Raw genomic sequence first — 27338 nt, 5'->3', positions numbered from 1 at the left:
ACAATAATAATCAGTCTTTGATCCTTTCCCATTGCCCATCAGCTTTTTTCTTATAGGAGCGAGGCTTTCCATTAGGAAATACAGATATTTGAGGATGTGGATTGTCCTTCAGATACTGAAGTGAAGATTTCATATGTTGGACAAAATGTGGAGGTTCTGCTTGAGGAGATGTGGAAAAACACTGCAAAATAAGAGAATTCAGTCTAGAGTTGCCATCCCTACAAGACAGCGACGATAGTCATGGCAAACATGATAGCAGATAAGGGACTGCCGTGCTGTAATAGTTCAGTCAACCAACCCTTATATCCCGACTCACTGCCTATAGGACTTTATATAGTTATTACTGAGCACTATGGGAGCAATAACACAGGTCTGCGACTGAAAAGCCGTTTGATTATTTTCATCTAATTTCCAGGTATTTTGGTGTGTTGAAAACAAAAAAAAATATATTGAAAAAACTCCTAGATGTCAGGATTTGCCAAAAAATGCTAAATTGTCTTCAAATATATCAAATTATTTTTAAATTTTTGGCTTTTTTTTTTATATTATGGGTTTTTAGCCAAATTAGTATTAATTAATTCACATAAGTGCATTTAAGATCTAAAATGCCAAAAAACCTTAAGGGTAAGTTCACAGAGGGTTTTTTGGTCAGGATCTTGAAGCCGTATCCACCTCAAAATCCTGACCGAAAAAAACGTCTCCCACTGAAATTAATGGGAGTTAGTCAGTTCTTTTTTCGAGACGCGAGATGCCCATTCTTTCAGGCGGATTCACCTCGCCACATCCGCCTGAAGACACTCTGCTCCGGATTGCTGGATGCCGGTGCACTACATTAGTATCCAGTCACAGCTACCCGTATTTTGGTCTAGAACCTGAGGCAGCCTCCGCCTCAGGTTCCGGACCAATAAACACCGTGTGAACTTACCCTTACTCTCAAAGAAAAACTTGCAGAGTGAGCTAATGGAGACCAGCGTCAACATGTAGCAAGCTGAACACGCAGGCTCTGATATGCCCTCGCTTGATTAAAGTTTTTTTCTTGGTTCTAGCCTGTTCACACTTTTTCATCGCAGTTCGTGTTAGCTCCTCATTCTTCAATCAAGTTTCCCAATGTTATGCCTCCGCGAAAGTGTATTAACTCGCCAGTTTCTGTTTCATCTGTGGTAAATATACAGTGTTGAAGCAACAGCTAAGTATTACAGACTTTGTGAAAAAATATATGCTTTGATAAACTTTGGACAAACTTGGAAATCAAGACAAAGTTTGGGTGCCTCGAAGTGTGCAAATGGCATGTTAACCCCCATGGCACCTATATATCAGTATCGAAGCCCCCTGCTACCTTGGAAGAGATACCTAGCTCCTATGAAGGTGAAGTCATACCTGAACCAGATGACGACTCAAATTCTGACTTTGGGAGGTTTTTTTTTATAAATTCTTCAAAAAGAAGTCTCAACGCAGTTTTACTCCACAATAGGGGTTTTTACGCTTCCATTGCTGTAAACTTAAATATGAAGACCATGGTTGGCAAGTGTGTGGGGATTTGAAGGTCTTGTGTGTGCTGCTCAGGCAACAATCTGGTTATATCAAATACCCTTGTTTTCTGCGTCCATGGAACTGTTGAGACCGACAAAATCACTGGACCAAGAAGAGATGGCAGCCGAGGGAGGTGAAAATAAAAATCTCGTCTGAGAAACTTTGGTACCTCCCCATAATGTTCTTCTACCACCTCTCCACATAAAATTGGGATTGACGACGCAATTTGTAAAATCACTTCCAAGAGCTGGAGAATGCTTCAAATACTTGGTACGATTCCACCAAGACATTAAAGAGATGGAAAGGATCCAGGGAAAATGGATCATTACAATGATGGCAGACTACTGTTGGATACTACTCACAAGCGTAAATGAACCACGAGGAGCCTCACAGGGAAGAAGGAACAGTATTTAGTGTGTTAGTGGCTCATTTCAGTTCAAAAAAGGATTTTCATGAAAAAATTGTAATAAAACATTAATTTTATAAGTCTAGTTCCACTTATTTTGAGGTATTCTCTTATTTAACACAGATACCTAAATTGTCAGAAAACGAGATGTTCTAAGACAAAATGGAGGTCATTTTCGGATTCAGCACACCAAAAAACAAAGATTAAGTGGAATAAGCAAAACAGCTGGACATTTTTTTTTGTGCAGACCTGTATAATTATGCAGAGAGCTCCCCCTAGTGGTAGCTACAGCAAACACCATAACTGTGATGGGCAGCATGTCCAGTCAAGCCCTGATTATGGGGATAACGTCTATCCTTAGGGAGAGACCATCTTCTCAGGTGTGTGGAGACTTATACAGCCATAGTTGCTCCACTGCAAAGGAACATGGGAAGAATATGCAAATCTGTCTCCCAAGATGTAAACAGGGAGGCAGTGCCTCTGTTATGCTGCAGAGGGCTATAGAGGGCAGCAATACTGTAATACTCGTATGCCCCTATAGTCGGTGTTTTTATACTGTCATGATGGCATACGCTGACCTCCTACGCCATATACTCACTTCTAGTATCTGACTGTCCTCCTGATTCAGCCAAAATTCAATATTTGGGAAAGGAGTCCAGGAGTAAGGCCCAATGTTCACCTGCTCCGCTTCTGCATCATAAATATTCACCATCTAAGACCAAGACGTCAACACCAGGGTTAGTTCTTTATTACAGCAAGATGATATTTTAGCCAAAATCTGGATACCAAAAAGCAGCGCAGTGTGGTAAAGAAACATACAGGAGGAAAGGTGAGGGTAAAGAAACTGGCCCAAAGGGTAGAAGTACATGGCAGGAGAAAGAATAAGTAAGGGGATGCTATAAGCTACAAAATATTAGACAACCCACAAAAAATCTACCACTAAGGCAAAGAGATGAGACAGCAAAGAACAATCATTTAGTTATTATGGGAGGGGGAGTAAATTAATCTAGATATCTAGACTTCTATAGGTTTGTTTGCATGCAGTATTATACAGTGTCTATGCCGCCAAAACATACAATACATAGATACCAAGACCACTTACGTTTCCTCCTGTCAGGATGTATGCGGAGCGCAAATCTTCATCTGGCTGCCGGTCTGGAAATTTTGCATTGTAAATTTCTCCAGTCTTAACATTTACCGCTGAATGAAAAATAACCAGAATGGGTTATAGCAGATACATAAATAAATCTATATATACTATGTGGATAAAAAGTATTGGCCCAGGCACTTGGTCATCGAATTCAGGAGTTTCATTCAGTCCCATTGTTTCTGCAGTAGAAAATCCTGTCCCTAGCCATGGAGTCGCCTTTATATAAAGAGCTCACTGAATTCTATCAGGTATAGTAATAGGACGTCACTGGTGCAAGTAGTCACTTGGTGAAATCTTCCCTCCTAGATATCCTAGAGTGATATTATTGAAAAATGGACATGTTGGGGTCCATTCACACGGAGTAAGCGCGCGCTCATTTAGGAAAAATACACGTGTAAAGAATACACGTGTAAAAATAAGACTCCCATTGCCTTCAATGACATTCTTTACACGTGTATTTTGCCATAATGAGCGCACGTTTACTCTGTGTGCCTGGACCATTACAGAACCACAGCAACTTAGAGACAAAATGCGGGCAAACCACGTAAAGTCACAAAGTGCGGGGGCCAGGTAATGTGATGAATAGCGCAGGAAATTAGAAAAGTCACCAACTCTCTGCTGATTCAATAACTGCAGAGCTGCAGATTTCCTCGGATGCTTCATGGTATGGGTTTCCATGGCAGAGGAGGTGCATGCAAGTCTGACATCACCAAGCACAATGCCAGGTGTCGGATGGAGTGGGAATGGAAATGTATACTAAGGAGCGATAAACCACACTTCTCAATCTAGCGGTCTGATGGACGGGTCAGATTATGGACAAGCAATGTCGGGGTGGTGCTGAGCTAGGAGGAACGCCCTTCTGACAGTGGGGAGATATCAGTGCCAAAACAAACGCCACCGATATCGCCACCACTGGGGTGCATACTGGGAAAGCAGACTCCGCTTTCTAGCGGCATATAAAACCACACATTCATGAGGACATGGAAGGTCCTCTTTAAGTATGGCAATACACATGGATATGTCCACTTTTATGGCTCTGAACCCCCCCACCCTTACAAAGTTCTGCGTACACCCCTGTACATATAGTTATACCCCTATAACTTACCTATTCCATATATAATAGGAAGGTGAATACCGTTCTCCTTCTTGTCATTTATATCTGAGATAAACAGAAATTACATCCTATTAAACACAAGAAAATGTTTTTATACAAGAGGTTGTAGGCATTCCTATGTATACTAAACTGGGAACAGAAAAATGTGCCACTAATGCCAGGATTACACTACCATTGTCCCTGTATTGTTCAAGTCCTCCGACAGACCGCTGAGAGGAAGAATGCTAAAACAGTGGTAACATACAGAGCCCGGGAAGACCCCATTGACTAATAATCCTCCAAGCAGGACATTTTCCTCCACTGAGTTTCGGTGGATTTCCGTTGGAGACTCCAGCGCAGATGTGAATGTTGCCTTACACCTATTAAAGGGGTTATCCAGGAGGATGATACTAATAACTGATCCTTTGGACAGATCATCAATATTATATTAATGGTACTCAGCACCACTGCCGATCAGCTGTTTAAAGAGGCCATGGTGTTTAGATGAGTGCTGCAGCCCTTTTCATTGAATACTAGACAGAACGCTGTATTCCATTTTCTTGAATTGGACTGGGCTGCAAATAGGACAAGTCTCTGATGAGGAAACCTTGGACTCCCACCAATCTAATATGGATGACCTATCCTAAGTATAGTCATCGATATTGAAATCCTGGAAAACCCCTTTAAGGTGTATATGTAACATCAGGCTCCAAGACTTATTTTATATTTAAATTTATAATTTCCTGCTCAAAATCAGACTGGGGTTCTTCAATCCCCAATTGTCCCATAAAAAATAAACTCTAGTGACAAATGGCTTTCCTACATACAACCACGAGCGAAAATTCTTACTGTGTGCAGTAACCACCACTAGGGAGAACCAAGATAGAATTATTATTGAGTTTAGTGGGAGCTTTATAAGCCTGTCCAATATGTTCCCCTAAGAAATCAGCAAGACAGAAAATATTCTATTTATCAGATCCAATTCGTAGCTTTTTCCATAGGTATTCTAAATGAACACACTTACATGAAGCCCTACACTCTCATCTATCTATCTATCTATCTATCTATCTATCTATCTATCTATGGCTAGGTTCACACTTGTGCCAGGCTCTCTGTCGTTCTGGTCCGCCGGGGAAACCAAACGACAGAGAGCCCATCCGCTAGAACAACTGTCAGGCTACATAATCTACATCAGACCAAGCGAAGATCACTCAACACAGAGAACTAAATGATCCTGAAATCTTCTCTCTTTTCTTCCTAGCTGCTATGGATTCCTACTATTTTTTTTTTCTCAGCTTATGTGTGTCTCCTTCTGTAATATATTACTGTTAAATATATTATCAAAAAAACCGCTCAAACCCAAAGAAATATAGAAAAGGAATGGAAAAATACTTATGTAGGCTGCTCCGGATAAATCCCCGACTGAAGAGGATATAGTGCACAATGAATGATGAATAAAAACCTCCAGCGCCAAAGTTTGTAGAATAAAACTTCACCTTTACTTCATCCAATTAAAATTGTATACACAATGGATCCATATGGAAATACAAAAGCATAGCTTACGCGTTTCGGAGCTGCTGAATATGCCCCTTACTCATAGCCATGTGCCCAAATTGCAGTTTACACCCACACATACTTTTTTTTTTTTTTTTTTTTAGGGCAATTGGCATGAGCCTCATGTTTTTTTTTTTTTTCGGTTTTTTTTTGCCTTCCCCTGGATCAACACTGTAGGGGATTGTAGGGTTATAGGTTGGACTTGATGGACTGATGTCTTTATCCAACCTCATCTACTATGTAACTATGTAACATTTATAGATTTTGATATACAATCCAATGGAACAACAAACTGGGAACAATGTAGAGTCACGTACCTGTGACACAAAATGTGACAAGATGGACATCATCTGCTTGTTTATGAAACGCTTCTGTAACAAAGGATTAGAGAATTGTGCTATTAAACCATGTACACAAGTACAGACTATGTGAATAGCCTTTTATAGACAGTTAGGGCATATTGATATGAAATTGGCATAACTACTGGAGTCCCCACAATGTGGGTGCCCATTGTTCTTTTTTTTTTTCCACTACAATGAGTTAGCTTATGCTCACACAACATTTTTTGCAGGCTGATTTTTAAGGCAGAAGCCTTCTCATAACAGCCTCCGAACACTCCCATTCATTTCAATGGGAGTCAGGCAGACTTTAGCTTTTGCACTCCTTTGCCACCTCTCATTTACTACAATGGGTTTTGCAAAGCAGAATCTGCCAGGAGATAGTTCATGACTTTTTGACTAGATAAAAAAAGATTTGCCGCCGACTACTATTAAAATAAATGGGAGCGTTTGGGGGCAATTTTGAGGCGGATTTTGGGTTATAGAGTAACTTTCAATTGTGTACAAACTTAACCCCTTTCCGCCAGAGGAGTGTTTAGATTTTTGTTTTTGACTGTCTGCCTTCAACCAGCCTCAATAGCTATTGTGCAGAGACAAATCTGGGAACCTTCATAAGGATCCCGGCTGTCAGAGGAACAGAACGGCTCCCGCATGCTCACTTCACAAGAGCTGGCCTGCAACGCTAAAGAGACGGGGCCATTTTTTTATATTTTATTTGGGAGTCGGTCACCAGCGTGAGGCATATTAAACCAATAACACAGATCGGTCAGGCTCAACTGCACAACACTTTTTCCTCCATGGAAATTTGTGCCTCAGTTACCAAGTCATTTATTTCATAATTGTAAATGAGCAACCAAGGGCAGTTCCTTTGCTCCAAACTGCTACGCCCCATACAGTTCTAACATGCCTTCCTTTACCTCTTTTATTCTTTATCTCCTCCCTTGCTCTGTCACTCAAAGAAGGGAAGGAGGGCGTTTCTGGGCAGTGTGGGGTGTAGCATTTTGGAGCAACAAAGACTGCTTATTTGCATATTGTGAAGTAAATGAATAGCTCTGGAGCAGAGGCACATTCATGGGGGGCGAGAACCAAAACATTACAACAACCTGAGCATGCCCTTTCTGGGTTGCTGGTTTCATATGTTTTACCTGGGTAACAGAATCCCTTTAAATGTAGTGAAAATTTGTCATTTAAATCAATAAAAATGACAACTAAACCTCTATTCAACCATCAACTATTTCTCCTGAATCTACAATCAACATGCATGCAAGGCTGAGCATGCATGTTTTTGCTTATAATGGTAAAAGGAAGAAAAGCTGCAGCCAGGGGTTGGAGGACAAGCTGCAGCTAAAGGAGGGCAAACTGCAGCCATGGGAGGAGGACAAGCTGAAGGCAGAGATGGAGGACAAGCTGAAGGCAGAGATGGAGGGCAAGCTGAAGGCAGAGGAGGAGGGCAAGCTGCAGGCAGAGGAGGAGGGCAAGCTGCTGGCAGAGGAGGAGGACAAGCTGCAGGCAGAGGAGGAGGGCAAGCTGCTGGCAGAGGAGGAGGACAAGCTGCAGGCAGAGGAGGAGGACAAGCTGCAGAGGAGAGGGGCAAGCTGCAGGCAGAGGAGGGGGGCAAGCTGCAGGCAGAGGAGGGGGCAAGCTGCAGGCAGAGGAGGGGGGCAAGCTGCAGGCAGAGGAGGGGGGCAAGCTGCAGGCAGAGGAGGGGGGCAAGCTGCAGGCAGAGGAGGGGGGCAAGCTGCAGGCAGAGGAGGGGGGCAAGCTGCAGGCAGAGGAGGGGGGCAAGCTGCAGGCAGAGGAGGGGGGCAAGCTGCAGGCAGAGGAGGGGGGCAAGCTGCAGGCAAACACCTCAGCTGACTTATTTAATGCATATGTTCGGCTAATTCAGCACAGTTCATGAAATGTTAGTGTACTGTGTCTGAATTAGATCCCCTATCACAGGTTGTACAATTATCATCTAAGGGGGTTTTAGGGCATTTTAATACTGATCAATGCTATCAATATCAGAATGGAGGGGGGTCCAGCACCCCTGCTGATCCTCTGCTTGAACATGTACTGCTTCTGCTTCACAGGTCAGCGATGAGACATTCATCTTTTATACCATCTAACTGCAGCTCAACTCCACTCAAATGAATGGGATTCAGCTGCAATACCAAATACAACCCCTCTATGATAAACGGTGCTGTGCTTACTAAGCAGTTCAGAGGCTGCAGTGGTCATCTGAACTCTGACCTAGTCATACAGTTGACCGCAGAGGTGCCAAGTGATGGACCCCCACCAATCTGATACTGATGACTCAATACCATTGTTCAGGTTAACCCCTTTACACTGTAGGTTCACCACTGGACATAATTTTAGCATTTGTGCACAAATATCACGATTGCAATGTATTATGTATGGATTGAAGGTCACAGGCTGATCCTACAGCAATGTAGTGTATATTTAACAGTGTTGATCAAGGACACATGGAAATACAGCCAGGACTGTCAAGTATAGATTACTTACAATGAGGGAACTTACTAAGAAGCTCACGTGACAGTTTCAGTGACAATTGGCGTTGATCATTGAAACCTCCAACCATGTGCAGTTCTAGCCTGAAAGAAAAAAAAAAAAAAAAAAAACACTAGTTCACATTCACGTAGTTCAATTCCAATGGAGGTGGAAAATTTCTGCCCCATGTACCATAGGTAAGGGTAATAACCCACCTTCCTTCTGTGGTCTTTGTTAATGATTTTACAGCCTGCACAATGGCTTCCACCTCAGTTTCCGAATTTGATCCATCGCAGTGGGCTAAACAAGTAGCCCCACTCCCTAAAAGCAAAAACAACTGTGATGTATACAATACTAGAGGGAGGACCCGGCTTCGCACAGGTATATTACATTTTATGTTTGTGTAGTGGCCCCATAAGAAATGTCCAATTTTGCACTGGTGTATTTTGTATGCGGTTTGTATGTCCATAAGAGTCATGTGATTATGTGTATCTCATTTTGGATATCAGAGAAAAACCTGTGATCAGTTGTTATGGATACCTGGAGTAAAGCTGTATCTAATCCTTCCCCATGTAGTACTGTGTTTAGACGCAAGTATCTAATCTTTGTTGGTGTGGTACTGTGTGCAGATGCACATATCTAATACTCCGGCGTGTGGTACTGTGTGCAGATGTGTGTATCTAATCCTCCCCCGTGTGGCATTGTATGCAGATGTGTGTATCTAATCCTCCCCAGTGTGGCATTGTATGAAGAGGCACGTATCTAATCCTCCGGTAAGTGAAACTGTGTGCAGACGTGCATATCTAATCTTACGGCATGTGGTACTATGTGCAGACGCGCGTATCTAATCCTCTGGCGTGTGGTACTGTGTGCAGACAGGTATATCTAATCCTCTGGCGTGAGGTACTGTGTGCAGATGCACGTATCTAATCCTCCCCCGTGTGGTACTGTGTGCTGAGACGCGTATCTAATTATCTGGCATGTGGTACTGTGTGCAGAGGCATGTATCTAATCCTCCAAAGTGTGGTACTGTGTTCAGACGCAGATATCTAATCCTCCCCTGTGTGGTATTGTGTGAAGAGGCGCGTATCTAATCCTACGGCGTGTGGAACTGTGTGTAGACGCGCGTATCTAATCCTACAGCATGTGGTACTGTATGCAGATGCGTGTATCTAATCCTATGGCATGTACAACTGTGTGAAGATGTGCGTATCTAATCGTCTGACATGTGGAACTGTAAGCAGACGCGCGTATCTAATCCTACGGCATGTGGTACTGTGTGCAGACGTGCTTATCTAATCCTCCCCTGTGTGGTATTGTGTGATGAGGCGCGTATCTAATCCTATGGCGAGTGGAACTGTGTGTAGACGCGCGTATCTAATCCTACGGCATGTGGTACTGTGTGCAGATGCGCGTATCTAATCCTCTTGCGTATGGTACTGTGTGTTGAGACGTGTATCTAATTCTCTGGCTTGTGGTACTGTGTGCAGAGGCATGTATCTAATCCTCCAAAGTGTGGTACTGTATGCAGACACACGTATCTAATCCTTCCCTGTGTGGTATTGTGTGAAGAGTCAAATATCTAATCCTACAGCGTGTGGAACTGTGTGTAGACGCGCGTATCTAATCCTTTGGCGTGTGGTACTGTGTGCAGATGCGCGTATCTAATCCTACAGCATTTGGTACTGTGTGCAGATGCACATATCTAATCCTCCCTGTGTGGTACTGTGTGCTGAGACGCGTATCTAATTCTCTGGCTTGTGGTACTGTGTGCAGAGGCATGTATCTAATCCTCCAAAGTGTGGTACTGTATGCAGACACATGTATCTAATCCTCCCGTGTGGTATTGTGTGAAGAGGCGTGTATCTAATCCTACGGCATGTGGTACTGTGTGCAGACGTGTATATCTAATCCTCTGGCGTGTGGTACTGTGTGCAGATGCGCGTATCTAATCCTCTGGCGTGTGGTACTGTGTGCAGATGCACGTATCTAATTCTCTGGCATGTGGTACTGTGTGCAGATGCGCATATCTAATCCTCCCCTGTGTGGTACTGTGTACAGATGCACATATCTAATCCTCTAGCATGTGGTACTGTGTGCAGATGCGCGTATCTAATCCTCCCCCGTGTGGTACTGTGTGCTGAGACGTGTATGTAATTCTCTGGCTTGTGGTACTGTGTGCAGAGGCATGTATCTAATACTCCAAAGTGTGGTACTGTGTGCAGACACACGTATCTAATCCTCCCCTGTGTGGTATTGTGTGAAGAGGCGCGTATCTAATCCTACGGCACGTGGAACTGTGTTTAGATGCGCGTATCTAATCCTACGGCATGTGGTACTGTGTGCAGATGTGCATATCTTATGCTCTGGTGTGTGGAACTGTGTGCAGATGCGTGTATCCAATCCTTTGGAATGTGGTACTGTGTGCAGACGCATGTATCCAATCCACTGGCGTGTGGTACTTTGTGTAGACGCCTGTATCTAATCCTCTGGAGTGTGGAACTGTGTGTAGACGCCTGTATCAAATCCTTCAGTGTGTGGAACTGTGTGCAGAAGCGCGTATTTAATCCTCTGGTTTGTGGGACTGTGTGCAGACGCGTGTATCTAATCCTCTGGTGTGTGATACTGTGTGCTGATCTGTGTATCTAATCCTCTGATGCGTGTATCTCAGTTTGGATATCAGTGTTGGGTTGTGTATGTGGAGTGACCGTGTGTATTGCAGTTGGAATATGAGTGAAAGACTTGCAGGTTTGTATTGGCTAAGGGGGGAGCATTGTGTTTGGAATGCTGTATCTCAGCAACGGTACATCTGAGCAAGTTGGAGTCTCGTCTTAAACCTTCCCGGATACCTGAAGTATCTCTGTACCAAATTTGGTGAAGATCGGTCCAGTCGTTTGGTTCGCATTAGAGAACAGACAGACAGACAGACATTCATTTTATAATATAGGGAGATACTAGAGGGAGGACCCGGCTTCGCGCGGGTATATTACATGTTATGTTTGTGTAGTGGCCCCATAAGAATTGTCCAATTTTGCACTGATGTATTTTGTATGTGGTTTGTGTGTATGTCCATAAGCGTCATGTGATTATGTGTATCTCATTTTGGATATCAGTGAAAAACCTGTGATCAGTTGTTATGGATACCTGGAGTAAAGCTGTATCTAATCCTCCCCGTGTGATACTGTGTGCTGAGACGCATATCTAATTCTCTGGCTTGTGGTACTGTGTGCAGAGGCATGTATCTAATCCTCCAACGTGTGGTACTGTGTGCACACACACGTATCTAATCCTCCCCTGTGTGGTATTGTGTGAAGAGGCGCGTATCTAATCCTATGGCGTGTGGAACTGTGTGTAGACGCGCGTATCCAATCCTCCGGGATGTGGTACTGTGTGTAGACGCGTGTATCTAATCCTCCCCCGTGTGGTACTGTGTGCAGACGCGCGTATCTAATCCTCCCCCGTGTGATACTGTGTGCAGAGACGCGTATCTAATTCTCTGGCTTGTGGTACTGTGTGAAGAGGCATGTATCTAATCCTCCAAAGTGTGGTACTGTGTGCACACATGTATCTAATCCTCCGCTGTGTGGTATTGTGTGAAGAGGCGCGTATCTAATCCTTCGGCATGTGGAACTATGTGTAGACGCGCGTATGTAATCCTCCCCCGTGTGGTACTCTGTGCAGACGTGTGTATCTAATCCTATGGCGTGCACAAGTGTGTGCAGATGCGCGTATCTAATCCTCTGGAGTGTGGAACTGTGTGTAGACGCCTGTATCTAATCCTTCGGCATGTGAAACCATGTGCAGACGCACGTATCAAATCCTTCAGTGTGTGGAACTGTGTGCAGAAGTGCGTATTTAATCCTCTGGTGCGTGGGACTGTGTGCAGACCCGTGTATCTAATCCTACGGCATGTGGTACTGTGTGCAGATGCATGTATCTAATCCTATGGCATGTACAACTGTGTGAAGACACGTGTATCTAATCCTCCCCTGTGTGGTATTCTGTGAAGAGGCGCGTATCTAATCCTACGGCGTGTAGAACTGTGTGTAGACACGCGTATCCAATCCCCCGGCATGTGGTACTGTGTGCAGACGCGCGTATCTAATCCTATGGCATGTGGTTCTGTGTGTAGGCGCGCGTACCTAATCCTCCCCTGTGTGGTACTGTGTGCAGACGCGCATATTTAATCCTCCCCCGTGTGATACTGTGTGCTGAGACGCGTATCTAATTCTCTGGCTTGAGGTACTGCGAGCAGAGGCATGTATCTAATCCTCCAAAGTGTGGTAGTGTGTGCACACACGTATCTAATCCTCCCCTGTGTGGTATTGTGTGAAGAGGCGCATATCTAATCCTTCGGCGTGTGGAACTATGTGTAGACGTGCGTATCTAATCCTACTGCATGTGGTACTGTGTGCAGACGCGTGTATCTAATCCTATGGCGTGTACAACTGTGTGCAGACGCACGTATCTAATCCTCTGGAGTGTGGAACTGTGTGTAGACGTATGTATCTAATCCTACGGCATGTGGAACCGGGTGCAGACGCACGTATCAAATCCTTCAGTGTGTGGAACTGTGTGCAGAAGTGCGTATTTAATCCTCTGGTGTGTGGGACTGTGTGCAGACCCGTGTATCTAATCCTGTGGCGTGTGATACTGTGTGCTGATCTGTGTATCTAATCCTCTGATGCATGTATCTCAGTTTGGATATCAGTGTTGTATTGTGCATGTGGAGTGACCGTGTGTATTGCAGTTGGAATATGAGTGAAAGTCTTGCAGGTTTGTATTGGCTAAGGGGGGGGGGGGGGCACTGTGTTTGGAATGCTGTATCTCAGCAACGGTACGTCCGAGCGAGTTGGAGTCTCGTCTTAAACCTTCCCAGATATCTGATGTATCTCTGTACCAAATGTGGTGAAGATCGGTCCAGTCGTTTGGTTCGCATTAGAGAACAGACAGACAGACAGACAAGAATTCATTTTTATAAGATAGAGAGAAGAGATACAATATGTTATCGTGCTAGTAGAAGAAAACCACAGAAGGGTTCTACATGTTTCAAGCTCTTGGACAGTTCTGGTTTTCCTTGTGGAGATCAAGGCAATACTCCCTGGGAAAAAAAGTATGGAGATGAGCTCTTCCCAAGAAAGAAAACTCGGTCTCTAGAGCTACCTATATAGCTACCTCACGTCTAACCCAATAGTGATATCAGACATGCAGACGCCCATCTGTAGAGAGCTGTGTCAGTTTTTGCTCCTCATCAGTGAAGAAGAAGATTCCTTTGAAAAAAGATCCAGTATCCAAAAACTTCTTCAGAAGTCTAGCTAGTATATGGAGTTTTCTAGGCAATACTCCTGGTGTTTCATGGCACATTTGCCATTTACCCTTGTGAGAGATTCCTCATTAACCCAATTTTTTTCCCACTGACATTCTAAAAATTTTTTTTTTTTTTTTTTTTACTTTTTTTGCTTGACAAGTTGTATTTCCAATAGTACCATAGATTATTCACTAATTTTCTTAACTTTTTTTTTGGAAGGGGGGGGGGATGAAAAAAATTCTAGCATATTTTTAATCTGAAATTTTTATTCTGTGGGTCACTATCACAGTAAATTCATTTGTACCTCATCTTTTTTCTATTGTCAAACAAAAACACATTTTAAAACACTCAAAACTAGAGATGAGCGAGTACTGTTCGGATCAGCCGATCCAAACAACACGCTCCATAGAAATGAATGGATGCACCTGGTACTTCCGCTTTGACGGCGGCCGGCCGCTTAACCCCCCGCATGCCGGCTACATCCATTCATTTCTATGCGAGCGTGCTGTTCGGATCGGCTGATCCGAACAGTACTCGCTCACCTCTACTCAAAACGTGTTTTTTACATGCCAAATTTATTTAGCGCTTCATGTTTGGATAATTTTTATATGATAAAAAACCCTTTAGAAAAAAAAATTGAAATTAAGGGCATTTCTTCACAGGATGAGTTGTGCTTTTTTTAAGCATCATTTCAGCAGTACATGTAACTTTTTAATCAGTTTTAGGGAGCCTTCACACAGAGTCACGCTGTGCTCATTCTGATCGTAAAAACACGTTCAGAATGAACGCTTAAAAAGCAGCTCTCATTGACTTGAATGGGAGCCGGCATACGAGCGCTCCCCATTGAAATCAAAGGGAGGCTTTTTTCCCTATAGCTTTCAAAGTATTACGCACGTATCACATTGAAAGCAATAAGGGAAAAAAGCCTCCCATTGATTTCAATGGGGAGCACACGTATGCCGACTCCCATTCAAGTCAATAGGAGCTGCTTTTTACGCGCTCATTCTGAACGCGTTTTTACGTTCAGAATGAGCGCAGCGTAACTCCGTGTGAAGGGTCCCTTATTCAGTTTTTTTTGTACTTTTTATATACTTAAATGGGAAAAAGAGAATCTGAGTAAGAAATTGAGTCAGTCAGCATTGTCTGTATCAGTCATGTGATGTATTACGCAGCGTATTGTAACTTGCGTTATAAAAAGAAGCCACAACACAGATGTTAGCAGAGCCGAAAGTGTACATTACATGTATGTCGTCCATCACTGAACTACTGCGACATTTCTAGCGGTCTGTTCTGTACCTGTGTGCCTAAGAACAATGATATGACAAGTAGTTGCATCCTCCGACCCAAGGATCGATATTGAACCTAAATAAAGGAGGAAATGGACATTTCATTTCTGTATACTTAGCAAGTCAAATTACATGACAATATAGAGTCCCATAACGCACTTAGGGAAGTCTTTCAACCATTTTGTGAATTCAAAATGGCTGACAGACCTGGGTAGGCAAAACAAGCAAACTAATAGATCAAAAATGTACTTTTTTTCACCCCAGCGCTGCTCTCCTAAGTGCAACAGAGGCGGGCCCTGACTATGAAGTGCTCTGGGCACTATGCACTAAGCCGCTCTACATTTTCTCCCATCTGTTGAGATAGATGGCTATAGCATCCAACTAAGAGAATGCCATGTCCATTGCTCAAAACAGAGGGAGCAGTTGTGCCCAAAGCACTTTAGAGTGAGGGCTCTCCCTATTGGACTGGCAAAGGCGGTGCCAAGGAAAGAAAGTCAGTTTTTGTATCTATCGTTTATTAAAGTCATGGCCACAGGTATGTTATGACCGCTGTTGACTGCCCCTACCTAGAACAGCAGATTGACAGCGCACTGACAGGAGAATGAGTAAGGATTATTTGCATAAAAATCCACACCAGGTTTTCTGCATTCCACTGTTTACACTGTGCAGAAAGCTGCACAAAATTGAATAGAAAAAGGCAGGCATCCAGATGACTAATATCTCATATCTGTAACATCTACTTTATACATTACTTATCGTTTGGATCAAGTCTGTGTGAAACAGATAAGTGCTGTGGGACAACCCCATCAAAATGTATCCTGGTACAGCAGCCGCCAACACAGCTAGTAAGACCTTCATTTGGCTGGCATGTGGGCTACCGACATCTTGCTCACTGTGTCCCTGCTGAATCGGCACGCCCACCTTCAGCCCCCAACCTATGGTGCCGCAGTCCTGGCTCCAGAGCCCACCCACACCCTGCCATGCACCAATAGGAGGTGCGTGCACAGACCAGTGCTGGCGGAATGCCAGCTGCTACAGCTGTGCCGGAAGGTTCTTTGGAGGGTCACGGTGGCGATTTGGGGTAAGTGACTGAGTGTGATTAAGGAACAAACATACAAACATACAAACACACCAACCCACAAACATCCAAACTCACAACCTTTCAACTTTATAATATTAATAGGATTAGGATGTGAAAGTTTGTGTGTTTGTTCCTCAATCATGAAAAAACGGCTGAACGGATTTGAATGAAATTTGGTGCATAGATAGATTGAAACCTTGATTAAACTATAGGCTACTTTTTATCCCGGTAAATTACAGTTTCATGACAGTTATGAATTTAGGTTCACATACTATATTAAACAGATCTTAGCAGCAGGCTTATCTCTCAGCCAGGGCTGTTATCTCTATGTGTAAACATACACTAACCCTCAGTGTGTAGACAGCTTTGCATATTATCTGATCTGCTCCAGGCACTGCTGACAAACATGGCCAAACACTTACAATCCAAATTGGCAGTTTGCCAATTTTTAACATGCCTGAAAAAGAGAATCTAATTTTGTTGCAAACAACAACAGCTATGAAGGAAGCCAAAAGTCGATAGAGCTCTTCTCAAGCACAGCTGAGGGGGGATCATCGACGTCAACAACATGCTCATTATGTGGTTTCCCAGTGAGGTGCTGAGATGCCGGAACAATCACAGGCACAGTGCAAGAACCAAGTTCAGCAGCAGGCCAGCTTGAGAGGTGCTGGAGCATGCGGATCATCAAGACCAATAACACACTGATTCTATGGCCTCCCAGTGAGCTGCCGAGATGCCAGAACAATCACAGGCACAGCGCCAGGAACGAGCTAAGCAGCAGCCCAGCTTGACATCTATCGAAAAGCCGGAGTAGGCTGATCATTAACACCAACAAAACACTCATTATATGACGTCCCAGTGAGCTGCTGAGATGCCAGAACAATCACGGGCACAACACCAGGAACGAGTTCAGCGGCAGGCCAGCTTGACAGCTGCCGAAACGCCGGAGCAGGTGGATCATCAACACCAGCAACACGCTCATTATATGATGTTCCAGCGAGGTGCTGAGATGCCGGAACAATCCCAGGCACAGTACAAGAAACAAGTTCAGCGGCAGCCCAGCTTGAGAGCTGCCGAAACGCCGGAGCATGCGGATCATCAACGCCAAGAACACGCTCATTAATATGGTGTCCCAGCGAGCTACTGAGATGCTGGAACAATCACAGGCACGGTGTGAGGAACAAGTTCAGCAGCAGGATAGCTTAACAGCTGCCGAAATGCCGGAGCAGGCAAACCATCGACGGCAGCAATTTGCTAAATAAAGCTGGATCATCGACGCCAACAACCCGCAGACAAAGTCAGGGGCAGAGGCTAATATATATGTGCCACAACCCACAGCAGTGAGGTTTGAAACCATTACAAATTTCCTGTATGGTCGTTTTTAAAAAACCTCACAATATAAAGATGCACATTGATAGCAGATATCCAATATTCATTACAGCGTAACACCACAGAGAGCAGCACTGACACTGGAATAAATCCTAGTTTTGTAGTCAAGATATTGCTAAAATAAACATCAAAGCCTGGCTTATCCATGAGCTCCAAAGCTCTGCAGAGGCATCTCATGATACATTCCCTTTAAAATGCTAATCTGCCACAATGAGGACAAATCTGACGTCTCCTGTCTCTCACCGCCTGCTTTTATCACGTGAGAATGTCAGCCATTGGACTCCCATTTTTTACAACTATACATCAAGTTATACTGCTGTCAGTAGCTACCAATCCAGTACTGGAACATATGGTGGAGACTACTGTAATGGCCAATAACATTATAAAAAAAAAGTTTCAAATATTAAGCTGTAATACATTGCCTTAAAGAAATATGTTTTCTTTTCCACATTTCAGACAGTCACTTTCTAGATATTAGTCTATATGTAGGAGAAAGGGGGATAGAAAAGACTCAAAATAATTGCTGTTGCTACACTCTCCTGTTCCTTGCTCTTAAAACACTGCTGGGTTTGTAGATAAGAGGCTGGGAGTGCACAGATGAGGCAATATATCAATTAACCAGACAGCAGGAGAGTCCTCCTCTATCTCTCCCTTCCTCATAGAGCAGTGTTTGAGGCTAAATATGAATCTTATGTAAACAAGCAGTCAGATTGAAGATAAGGAGCAGTAGAAAAGTGGAGAAGGAAACAGAACTCCTTAATAAGATACATTACAAAAGTTTCATATAATCACCTGTACTGTTCATTTATGACTGGAGGTATGCTGTAAAGGACTACTAAACACAGAATCAAAACAAATAAAAAAGAATCACAAATTAGCTATAATAATCCTCACATCATCTCCTTATAGGCAGACCTTGACCGGCCTCGGGCCAGCTGGAAATGGCCAGGGCCCCAGACCACTATGACAGTGGTCGAGGAAAGCTTTGCTCCCCCTATACATATTGTTAATGTAAAGCGGCCTGACTTGGCCCCTTCCCATTACATGTGAGCCCAGGGAAAGGGTATAAAAATAAAAAAAAATGCTTATACTTACCAGTCCTGGGCTGAACATCCACTCCAGGGCTCTTCCTGTGGTAGATGCTAAATCCTAGTGTGCTAAAAGACCATTGATGATATCATGACCATGTGATCAGAGCCTTGTGTGGGCGGAGCTATTCTGGATTGTACAGGACAGAGTGGTGTTACACAGGAAGAGGAAGCTGTTGGGAAAGGAGACTTATGGAAGATGAGGAGGAGAGAAGAGAACATGTGTGAGCAAGAGGGTGACATGGGGGTGCAAGCTGCATGTAAGCAAGAGGGGGGTATGGGGGTGTAGGCTGTGTGTGAGCAAGAGGGGAAATTGGGGGTGCAGGCTGTGTGTGAGCAAGAGGGGGGAATGGGGGTGCAGGCTATGTGTGAGCAAGAGGGGGACAAGGGGGCGCAGGCAGTGTGTGGGCAATAGGGGTATATGGGGGAGTAGGCTTTGTGTGAACAAGAGGGGAGAATGGAAGGAGTTCAGGCTGGGAGGTGGGCACTGTAAGAACATAATACTGTGTGGGGGCCTCTGGTTAGCAAATAATAGAGTGGGGGACACGGGTGTGTACATAATACTGAGCTGGAGCCACTGTGAGCATATAATTCTGTGTGGGGACCACTGTGGAACATATAATACTGTGTGGGGGCCACTCTGGTGCATATAATACTGTTTAGGGGTCACAGTATAGCACACAATATTGTTTGGGGGCTATTGTGGAGCACATAATACTGTGTGGGGTCCACTGCAGAGCATGTAGCACTGACCCAGTATTGTTTACATGCCAGGTGCTGCGCTGCTCACTCACCATATTCTTGATAACTGCAGTTGTGGATACTAAAGCTGTACCCCTTTCAAGTATCTGAGATGTTGCTTCGTAACCGCCACTATCAAGGATTCAATCTAGGAAGGGGTAGAGGGCCCCGGACAAAAGTTTGCACCCGGGCCAACAAGACTTTAGTTACGCCACTACTCACAGATTTTGCTCTTCTTCCGTCTTATATCAAAATTACGGAGCATAAGAGATGAATAAAAAAAAAAAGCCATGTATTCTTCTCTATGGCAGAAGCCATGCTAGTACAAGAGAGTCAGGAAATTTAGGAGAGGTGAGGGTTTAGGATACACACTTTTTTGTCTATACAGTGAGAGTGGCCATTTTGTTGTAAGGAATCCCCCGGATATTTTGAGTGTAAGAAATAAATGCAGCAACAGTGCCAATGAGTAGTACCAGCAATACTCCTGTTGTAAGGGTGTCAGCAGTACTATGCACTGTCAGGGATCCAAACAACCCCCAGCAATACAAGCACATGTGACCTCGGATGTGACCTTAAAAGGAGGACTCTGCGTCTACACTCATCTATCGCACTAGACTACAAAGGAGTGAAGAGATCCCAACATATTGTGTGGGGGCCACTATGGGAGATTATATTTTGTGGGAGCCCTCAAGAAGACTATAACATTATTTGGGGCACAGTATACACAGAATGATGGAAATGTTAAGAACCCAAGGATTTTTGTGGAAATGACTCTGCAGAAATGACTAGTGGCTGCAAGAAACATCATGGTGGCAAATGGAGAAAATGAGAAAAGAGAACGTCTACAATTCAAGGAAATGTCACTGATGCTGGGTAAATTCCATTCATGGTCAAACCCCTTTAACGCACACACAAAAACCCCCACTATTACAGCAATATGTAATAATTATATGATGATTTTCTAAATTTTTACAGCAAAATGTGAACACAAGGCATCCCTGAAACACAGCTAACACGTTTCTCATGTACAGATGCCTTGTAAACAGCCGCACTTACGAGGCGCCTGCTCCAGTGAGTTGCCCCCCAAGGATGCTCTTGTCATTGTACCATGAATGACACATGACAAGTGTCAGCACCAGGACAATAAGTTGCAGTATCAAATCCACAACCAGAATAGCAGAGGTTTAACGTTACAGCCTGTAACCCGCTGCAGACTAGAAAGACATTCATCCTATTTCCTGCAGCATGAAACTCTAGCTTTATAGTGTAACGTAGACCCAGGGGTTCCTCTACTGTCCAGCCATGCTGTCTACATACAGTTATCTGACTTACACAGACTCCAACTGTGAGATGGTGAGAATAACATGACATACTATAAAAAGCTTATCCTCATCTTACAGTTTATACAGTATATAAAATTAACCTACATACTTCAGAGCAGCATTCACAATTCTACCACCTTCAAAGCTGAAATGTCCCTATAACCACTGCTGGGTCAATGTCTTCACATGGCATTCTCAGATTATGTTTCTTGTCACTTGTACATGGGTCCAAGTGTCTATAGTGAAGGAGATGCTACAGCGCCTTTTCCTCTACCTACCTCCTAGCGGTTGGTCTCAAACACTGATGACCAATCCTAGTGTGAATCATCCCTAAAGCCAGAGATCTATTAACTAGAACCCTTTGGCAGTCAGCGTTTTTTCCCGGCTTGACGGCTGTCCACCGCAGCACAGAAAGTTATACACAAGGGATGCAACAACATATACTGTACACAACGCTGGTGTACATACAGGTAGCATTGACCTGTGAGGACCATAACTGCTGCACTGGCAACTCACTTTAATGGGCACCTGTCAGTAGATCCATGCTGCCCTGACTACAAGCAACATGAAACACCAACAGACTCCCTCAATACAAAGAATTATATCTCAGTGTTTCAGAGTAAACAAGGGCAGACATTTAATAATTCTGTCAAAACATACCAACATGATCACAGGAATACACAATACGTGATAGATATAAAGCATTTGATCTGTTGGGTTTAGAACATTAATTTGCACCAGAATACTGGAGCGCAACTGTACTATAAATAAGGACTATTAATGGGGTTTTCCCACAAAATAAGTTTATTCCCTACCTATAGGACAGGAGATAACGTGCAGAAAAGTAAAGGTCAGATACCAACTGATCAGAAGAACGGGAGACTTTCAATGGGAGTGCCGGAGATAACTAAAGTAGCGCATTTGGCAATCTCCAGCACTCCCAATGCAATAAATGGAGTGATGTGTGTGCTGTCCGATCACCACTTCCTTCCCTGTTCTTCTGACCAGTGGAGGTCTGAGTGGTCTGACATCCATTCATCTGTAAGTTATCACATTGGTGGGAAAATCCATTTAAAACTTTACTAAACCACATTCGATAGGCTCAGGGTATATTTAGGGTGGAGTTGAATTTGGAATGAAGTTACTGTCTCCACCTCTTGCTTCAAAATGAGAAGTTATTTTAATTCTAGATATAAATTAGGTAATTATTTTTAATGATATGATAGAATTACTACTATTGTATAAATAATTATCTATATAATTTGTTACATATTAACCTTCATAGGAATTCAGTCACTGGCTTTTTAATGAAATAGAGGATTGTTAATGTTGCTATCTGACCGTTATTGTCAGCCATTTATGAAGGAGTCAGAGTCGCTAGTTGAACATCTGCTTCATTATACTGTAGTAGCAGAACAACTGAAGCCCTGGATGTTTAAAGTGACACCAAAAGACATCCCACTGTCTTTAATAGGATCCTGTGGTCTCGTATTCTGGCATCCGTCATTCTGCTATAGTTAACAGATACTGCCGCAGATGTGAACTTAGCTTTAAAGGGGTTATCCGGTTTCTATTATTGATAGCCTTAGGTTAGGCCATCAATATTAGATGACCTGTACCAAGAGTGTGGCTCTCAGTAATGTTTACATACCATGAACCGTGCTGCTCCCGATCCATACAAACTGTAGAGACAAGTGTAGGTGCTGCAACACTGCCCTATTTAAGACTATATAGCAGTGCTGCAGTACCTACACTCACCAATACAGTTGTATGGCTAGTGGGCAAGTTACAATATAAAACATTACTGAGAGCTAGAGATGTGCAAGTACTATTTGAAACTCCCATTTCGAATAGCACGCACCCATAGGAATGAATGGACGCAGCCGGCAGGCAGGGGGTTAAGCGACAGGGGTCCCAAGTATCAGACCCCTACAGATCTAATATTGATGGTCTATACTAATAAAAAAAAAACAGATAAAAAAAAAAAAAAACTAGATAACTTGTCAAATATTGAAGGGGTTATGATAAAATTTCAGCATGTCCAGTCACATCTTAAAGGGGTTATCCAGCTTTCAAAAAATATCTGCAAATACATCTTCAGCAGTTCTAAATACTCACTGTTCCCTTGTGCAGCCTCTGCTTGGCTTTATTTTACTTGAGACTCCTTGTATCACTGTTATTTACATGAAATAAATCTGTGGACAAACTACATTTCCCATGATTCACCTCTCTCCCATGATTGCTCTTACTCTCTGCTGCTCACATGGGAAAAAAGGAGTGAGCTTGCAAATAAAACACCACAGCATCATGTGACTTCAGATGTGGGAGTGATTTCTTACCAGCGATTTCATTGCAGGGGAGAGTGGAGAAGGGAGGGGTACACAGAGAATGAGAGGTGGCAGATGCATCATGGGAAATGTAGTTTATCCACAGATTCACTGCATGTAAAGAACAGTGACACAAGGAGTCTAAAGTAAAATAAAGCTCAGCAAAGGCTACACAAGGAATCATGGAGTATAGCACTGCTGTGGATAGAGTTTCAGATAATTTTTGGAAGCTGAATAACCCCTTTAAACAATGCCCCTGTCATGTGAGTTCATGCCCTCTTCCCAGCATACACCATGTCAAAAAGACAGAAAAAGTGTCTAAAACACAAATGTGATGCAAGGCATGTACGCCAACATATGTGGCACAAGTTAAGTCAGAATTCTGGCATATTTAGCTTAGTAAGTCTCCTTGTAATGATGAAGCCTGTCCTGCTGCCTGTGTTCAGGGTTTCATGAATCTGCTAAGTTCCCCTTCACAGGTAATTTGGTGATCCAAAATAGGATGGAGCAGGGGCAACACTAATGCAAGTCCACGCTTATCACAAGAGAACAAGTAAGGGTAAGTTCACACTACTGATACGCTGCCTGATTCTGAACGTTAAAACACGTTCAGAATCAGGGCATATAAAGTAGTTCTCATTCATTTCAATGGGAGCCGGCATACGAGCGCTCCCCATTGAAATGGGCTGCTTTTTTCACTACGAGCGCTCCCATTGAAGTGAATGGGATGTGCTTGCTTGTACGGCTAGCTCTGCTCATGCCGAGCCGTACACGCGAGCACATCCCATTCGCTTCAATGGGAGCGCTCGTAGTGAAAAAAGCAGCCCATTCATTTCTATGGGGAGCGCTCGTATGCAGACTCCCATAGAAATGAATGGAGCTGCTTTATACGCGCTGATTCTAAACGTGTTTTACATTCTGAATAAGCTGCCGTTTACGTAGTGTGAATTCACCCTTAGGTCACAAAATGCAGGTATGAAGAAGGATACATACTGTCAGCTGGGGTTGTTGCAGCAAGTTCCCGCTGTTGCACATAGAGAAATCCATTAGCTCCGACTATCTGAATGGGTTGGCTTTTTAAGTTTCTGGCCCGTTCCTAGTGGATACACATGTAAAAGAAGCCATAAAACACTATCTGTATTATAAGAAATGTAAAACTTTTATAAGCCGTTTGCAATGCATAACTAGAACGAGCCCTGCTTAGAAGTAAAACAAAGGGGCCAGGTCACATGTTTTTAATGTATAGATAAGACTGGATTCACATCTACGTCAGAGTCTCCGTTTGGAGACTCTGTTGCAATAACTGTCAAAAATCGGCAGACAAAAAAGTGCTGCAATTCCAACTTTTTTCGACCAGCGGTTTCAGTTTGCAAGGAAGTATACCTGATGGATCCCATTATAGTCAATGAGGTCCGCTGGGCGCCATTGGTGTTTACAATTTTTGGTGGTCCGTGCAATACTGGGGTGCAGATGTGAACATAGATAGCGTAAGCATGGTGCTATGGCAATAACTGTTGATGTGCATAGTACCACAGGCGTCAAACACTGAGGGGAGAATAAGGCTACATTCATACTACCCTTATTAATGTCCACTGCTGTCATCAGTCATAAAATGACAACAACGGACATTAATAGTTGTAGAGTAACAGACACATATGTAGCCCCCTCCAGCTATGTTCAGTCCCACTAAATCTAGTGTAAAAAAAAAAAAAAAAAAACACGATGGACACTTTCTACTGTCAGGTTTGTTCACTTTATCGCAGATGATGTCCAAAAGTATAAAAAAAACATAATGGAAATATTGCTGACAGACACTCAATGGAGGCAGCTCCGTCTGGATATGTCTTTTAATGTCCATTGCTCTCACCCTGTGACGGACAAGAGCAATGGACATCGAATAACAGTCGTGTGAACCCAGCCTTACCCATCAATGTTTCCTCCATCTACAGGAAAAGTGATAAACTCTATAATGTCAAAGGTTTTTAACCATTTCATGCACTACTATGTAAAAGTAGTAGCCCAGCCTAATAGATGATGTCACAGTACGGGCACCAGACACCGCCTTGTCTGCTGAAATATTAAGTGTTGTAATCTGACAACATATCTACTAATTCTGGGAAAGGGGCCAGCAACAACATGCTGTACAAATACTGAATGGCACATCAAGGCAAGCATGAGACAGAGTGGGCTCATTCAGTACTCACAACGACCCTTGGACGACGGCCACACAGTGAACATGCTGCAGAATTTGGGAATGGAAATACTTGTGTGTTCTCTAATGGGGAAAAAACTACCTGAAAAGGGGTTACTTTTGCTGCAGATTACTTGCAGGGATCTCTGTGGGCCACTTACATCTTTCAGGCTTTGCATTAGGCTGCATTCATACCATACATTTTTTTGCCAAAAATGCATGTGCTTTAATATATGAACTGCATATATCTCTGAAAAACACGTGCAACTTTTATATGAAAGCACAAGCGTATTTTTGGCAAAAATGCACCGTTTAAATCCAGCCTTATACAAGAGTTGAAACCTACAGCAATGTTTGACCTGCCATGAATTTAATACCTGTAGGGCCGGTCACTTTATGCAGTGGGTTTCCATCACAGCATATGAATGTGAGTAATATACATCTCTTCCTCTGTGCTACTATTGTAAGTCGCTGTTGGAGAGTTCACAATGGCTAACCCATTGTGGTCAGGAAGCGCGTGACTCTAGACTAAGGCTAAGGCCCCACATTGCAGAAACAGATTTTTTTTGTTGCAGATTTTGTTGCGGTTTTTTGAGCCAAAGCCAGGACTAGATTGAGCAGAGGTTAGAAGTACAAGTGCTTTCTAGATCTTTCCAATTCCATTTGTAGCTATTCTTGACTTAGGCTCAAATAACCTCAATAAAATCTGCAACAAAAAAAGCTGCGTTTCCGCAACGTGGGGCCTTAGCCTAAAATGGGTTTTCCCACAAACACAGAACATCCATAGGGTAGCGGATAAGTGTGATTGCTGGGTGGGTCCCACCACTAGGACCCCGAGCAGTCACAAGATGGGGGTCCCAGATTCCTCCATATGAATGGAGCTGTAGTGTGCAGCCACTTCCATGGGACTGATAGAGGAGTAGTGAGCTCGGCCAGTCTCCTAGAAGTGGTTACACAAGCACACTATTGCTCAATTCACATAACATATTACAAACACTGCACATATAGCAATATAGAGGTTTCAGAAATGTCCAAATGTCAGTTTCATTCATATGAGAGGGGATGTTTCTGAAGTGTGACTTCTGCAAGCCCCATTTCATTGCATGGGACAGACACAGAAATCTCTCCAACAAATCTGCTTTAGATGAACTCACCCTTTTAATCCTAAATGACCCAATAACCTGACCAGTCTGTAGATTACAGATTATCATCTATAGAAGATTATAGCCTTCAGCAGACACAGAATGTAACCCGGCATCACACAGCGGCCTGTACCCCACCCAAAATACACAGGGGAGGGGGTTTGATAAATTAAAGGGCACTTCCACTTCCATAAATTTGCAGCAAGATATAAATATGTAATATGCAGACTAAGCCGTGGATTCATTGTGTAGTTCACCCTGCTATGACCAAAGCAGTGAAATTTGGGGTAAAGGTTTGCAAATTAAAGCCGCATACTGCAGATTTAGAAACCAGATTGCAGGTCACAACCCGTGCAAAAAACCGTCCCCATAACAAGATCTGTATTCCGGTACAAATAGGGTATGGTGAACATCTACTTAAGGGTATGTTCACACAAAGGAATCTGAGGAGTTCGCAAAATTCTCTCCAAATCCCACAGATCTGCATGCTGGTTCATCTCCTATACAATCACCATCTCTTTGCACCATTGAATTCAATGAGAAAACAATGGAGGTTGTGGTTTGTGTTTTTTTTTTAATGCAATAAATTCAATGGAGACGTCCTAGTAAAACGCAAGTGTGAACAGAGCTCTACTCCAGCATCCAGACTGTAGGTTACATAGACGCCAAGTCCAGTGCAGGAGTCTCCCGACAATGGAGAAGAGCAGCGTCACCTATGAGCCCCTCCTCGTACACACGGTGGGGCCTCTCACCTCCAGCTGAGGACACGTCTGTAGTATCCGGGCGGCGGGCAGGCTGACATCGAGACTCCGACTGTCAATGAGCAGAGGCATGACCGCAAAACTCCCAATGACTGCTGCCAAACTTCCTCTATAAGGGCTCTGTCAAACCAAGGCAGCTGC

At 43.5% G+C, this 27338-nt stretch overlaps 1 protein-coding gene across 1 annotated transcript; it reads right to left on the bottom strand.

Moving 5' to 3' along the window:
- Positions 1 to 27338, bottom strand: NTAN1 (N-terminal asparagine amidase). Its single transcript, XM_075284890.1, has 10 exons — positions 27189 to 27338; positions 24097 to 24199; positions 15166 to 15231; positions 8777 to 8882; positions 8592 to 8665; positions 6051 to 6104; positions 4192 to 4245; positions 3039 to 3136; positions 2535 to 2648; positions 1 to 181 (listed from the first exon to the last, which is right to left on the bottom strand). Exons 1-10 carry the CDS (start codon positions 27267 to 27269, stop codon positions 11 to 13), a joined length of 921 nt encoding a protein of 306 aa, XP_075140991.1. The 5' UTR covers positions 27270 to 27338; the 3' UTR covers positions 1 to 10.

The sequence above is a fragment of the Leptodactylus fuscus genome, chromosome 8 (genome assembly GCF_031893055.1).
Source record: "Leptodactylus fuscus isolate aLepFus1 chromosome 8, aLepFus1.hap2, whole genome shotgun sequence".
NCBI lineage: Eukaryota > Metazoa > Chordata > Amphibia > Anura > Leptodactylidae > Leptodactylus > Leptodactylus fuscus.
Note: the sequence above shows the minus strand (reverse complement) of the source record. Positions and strands in the feature narration are given on the sequence as shown.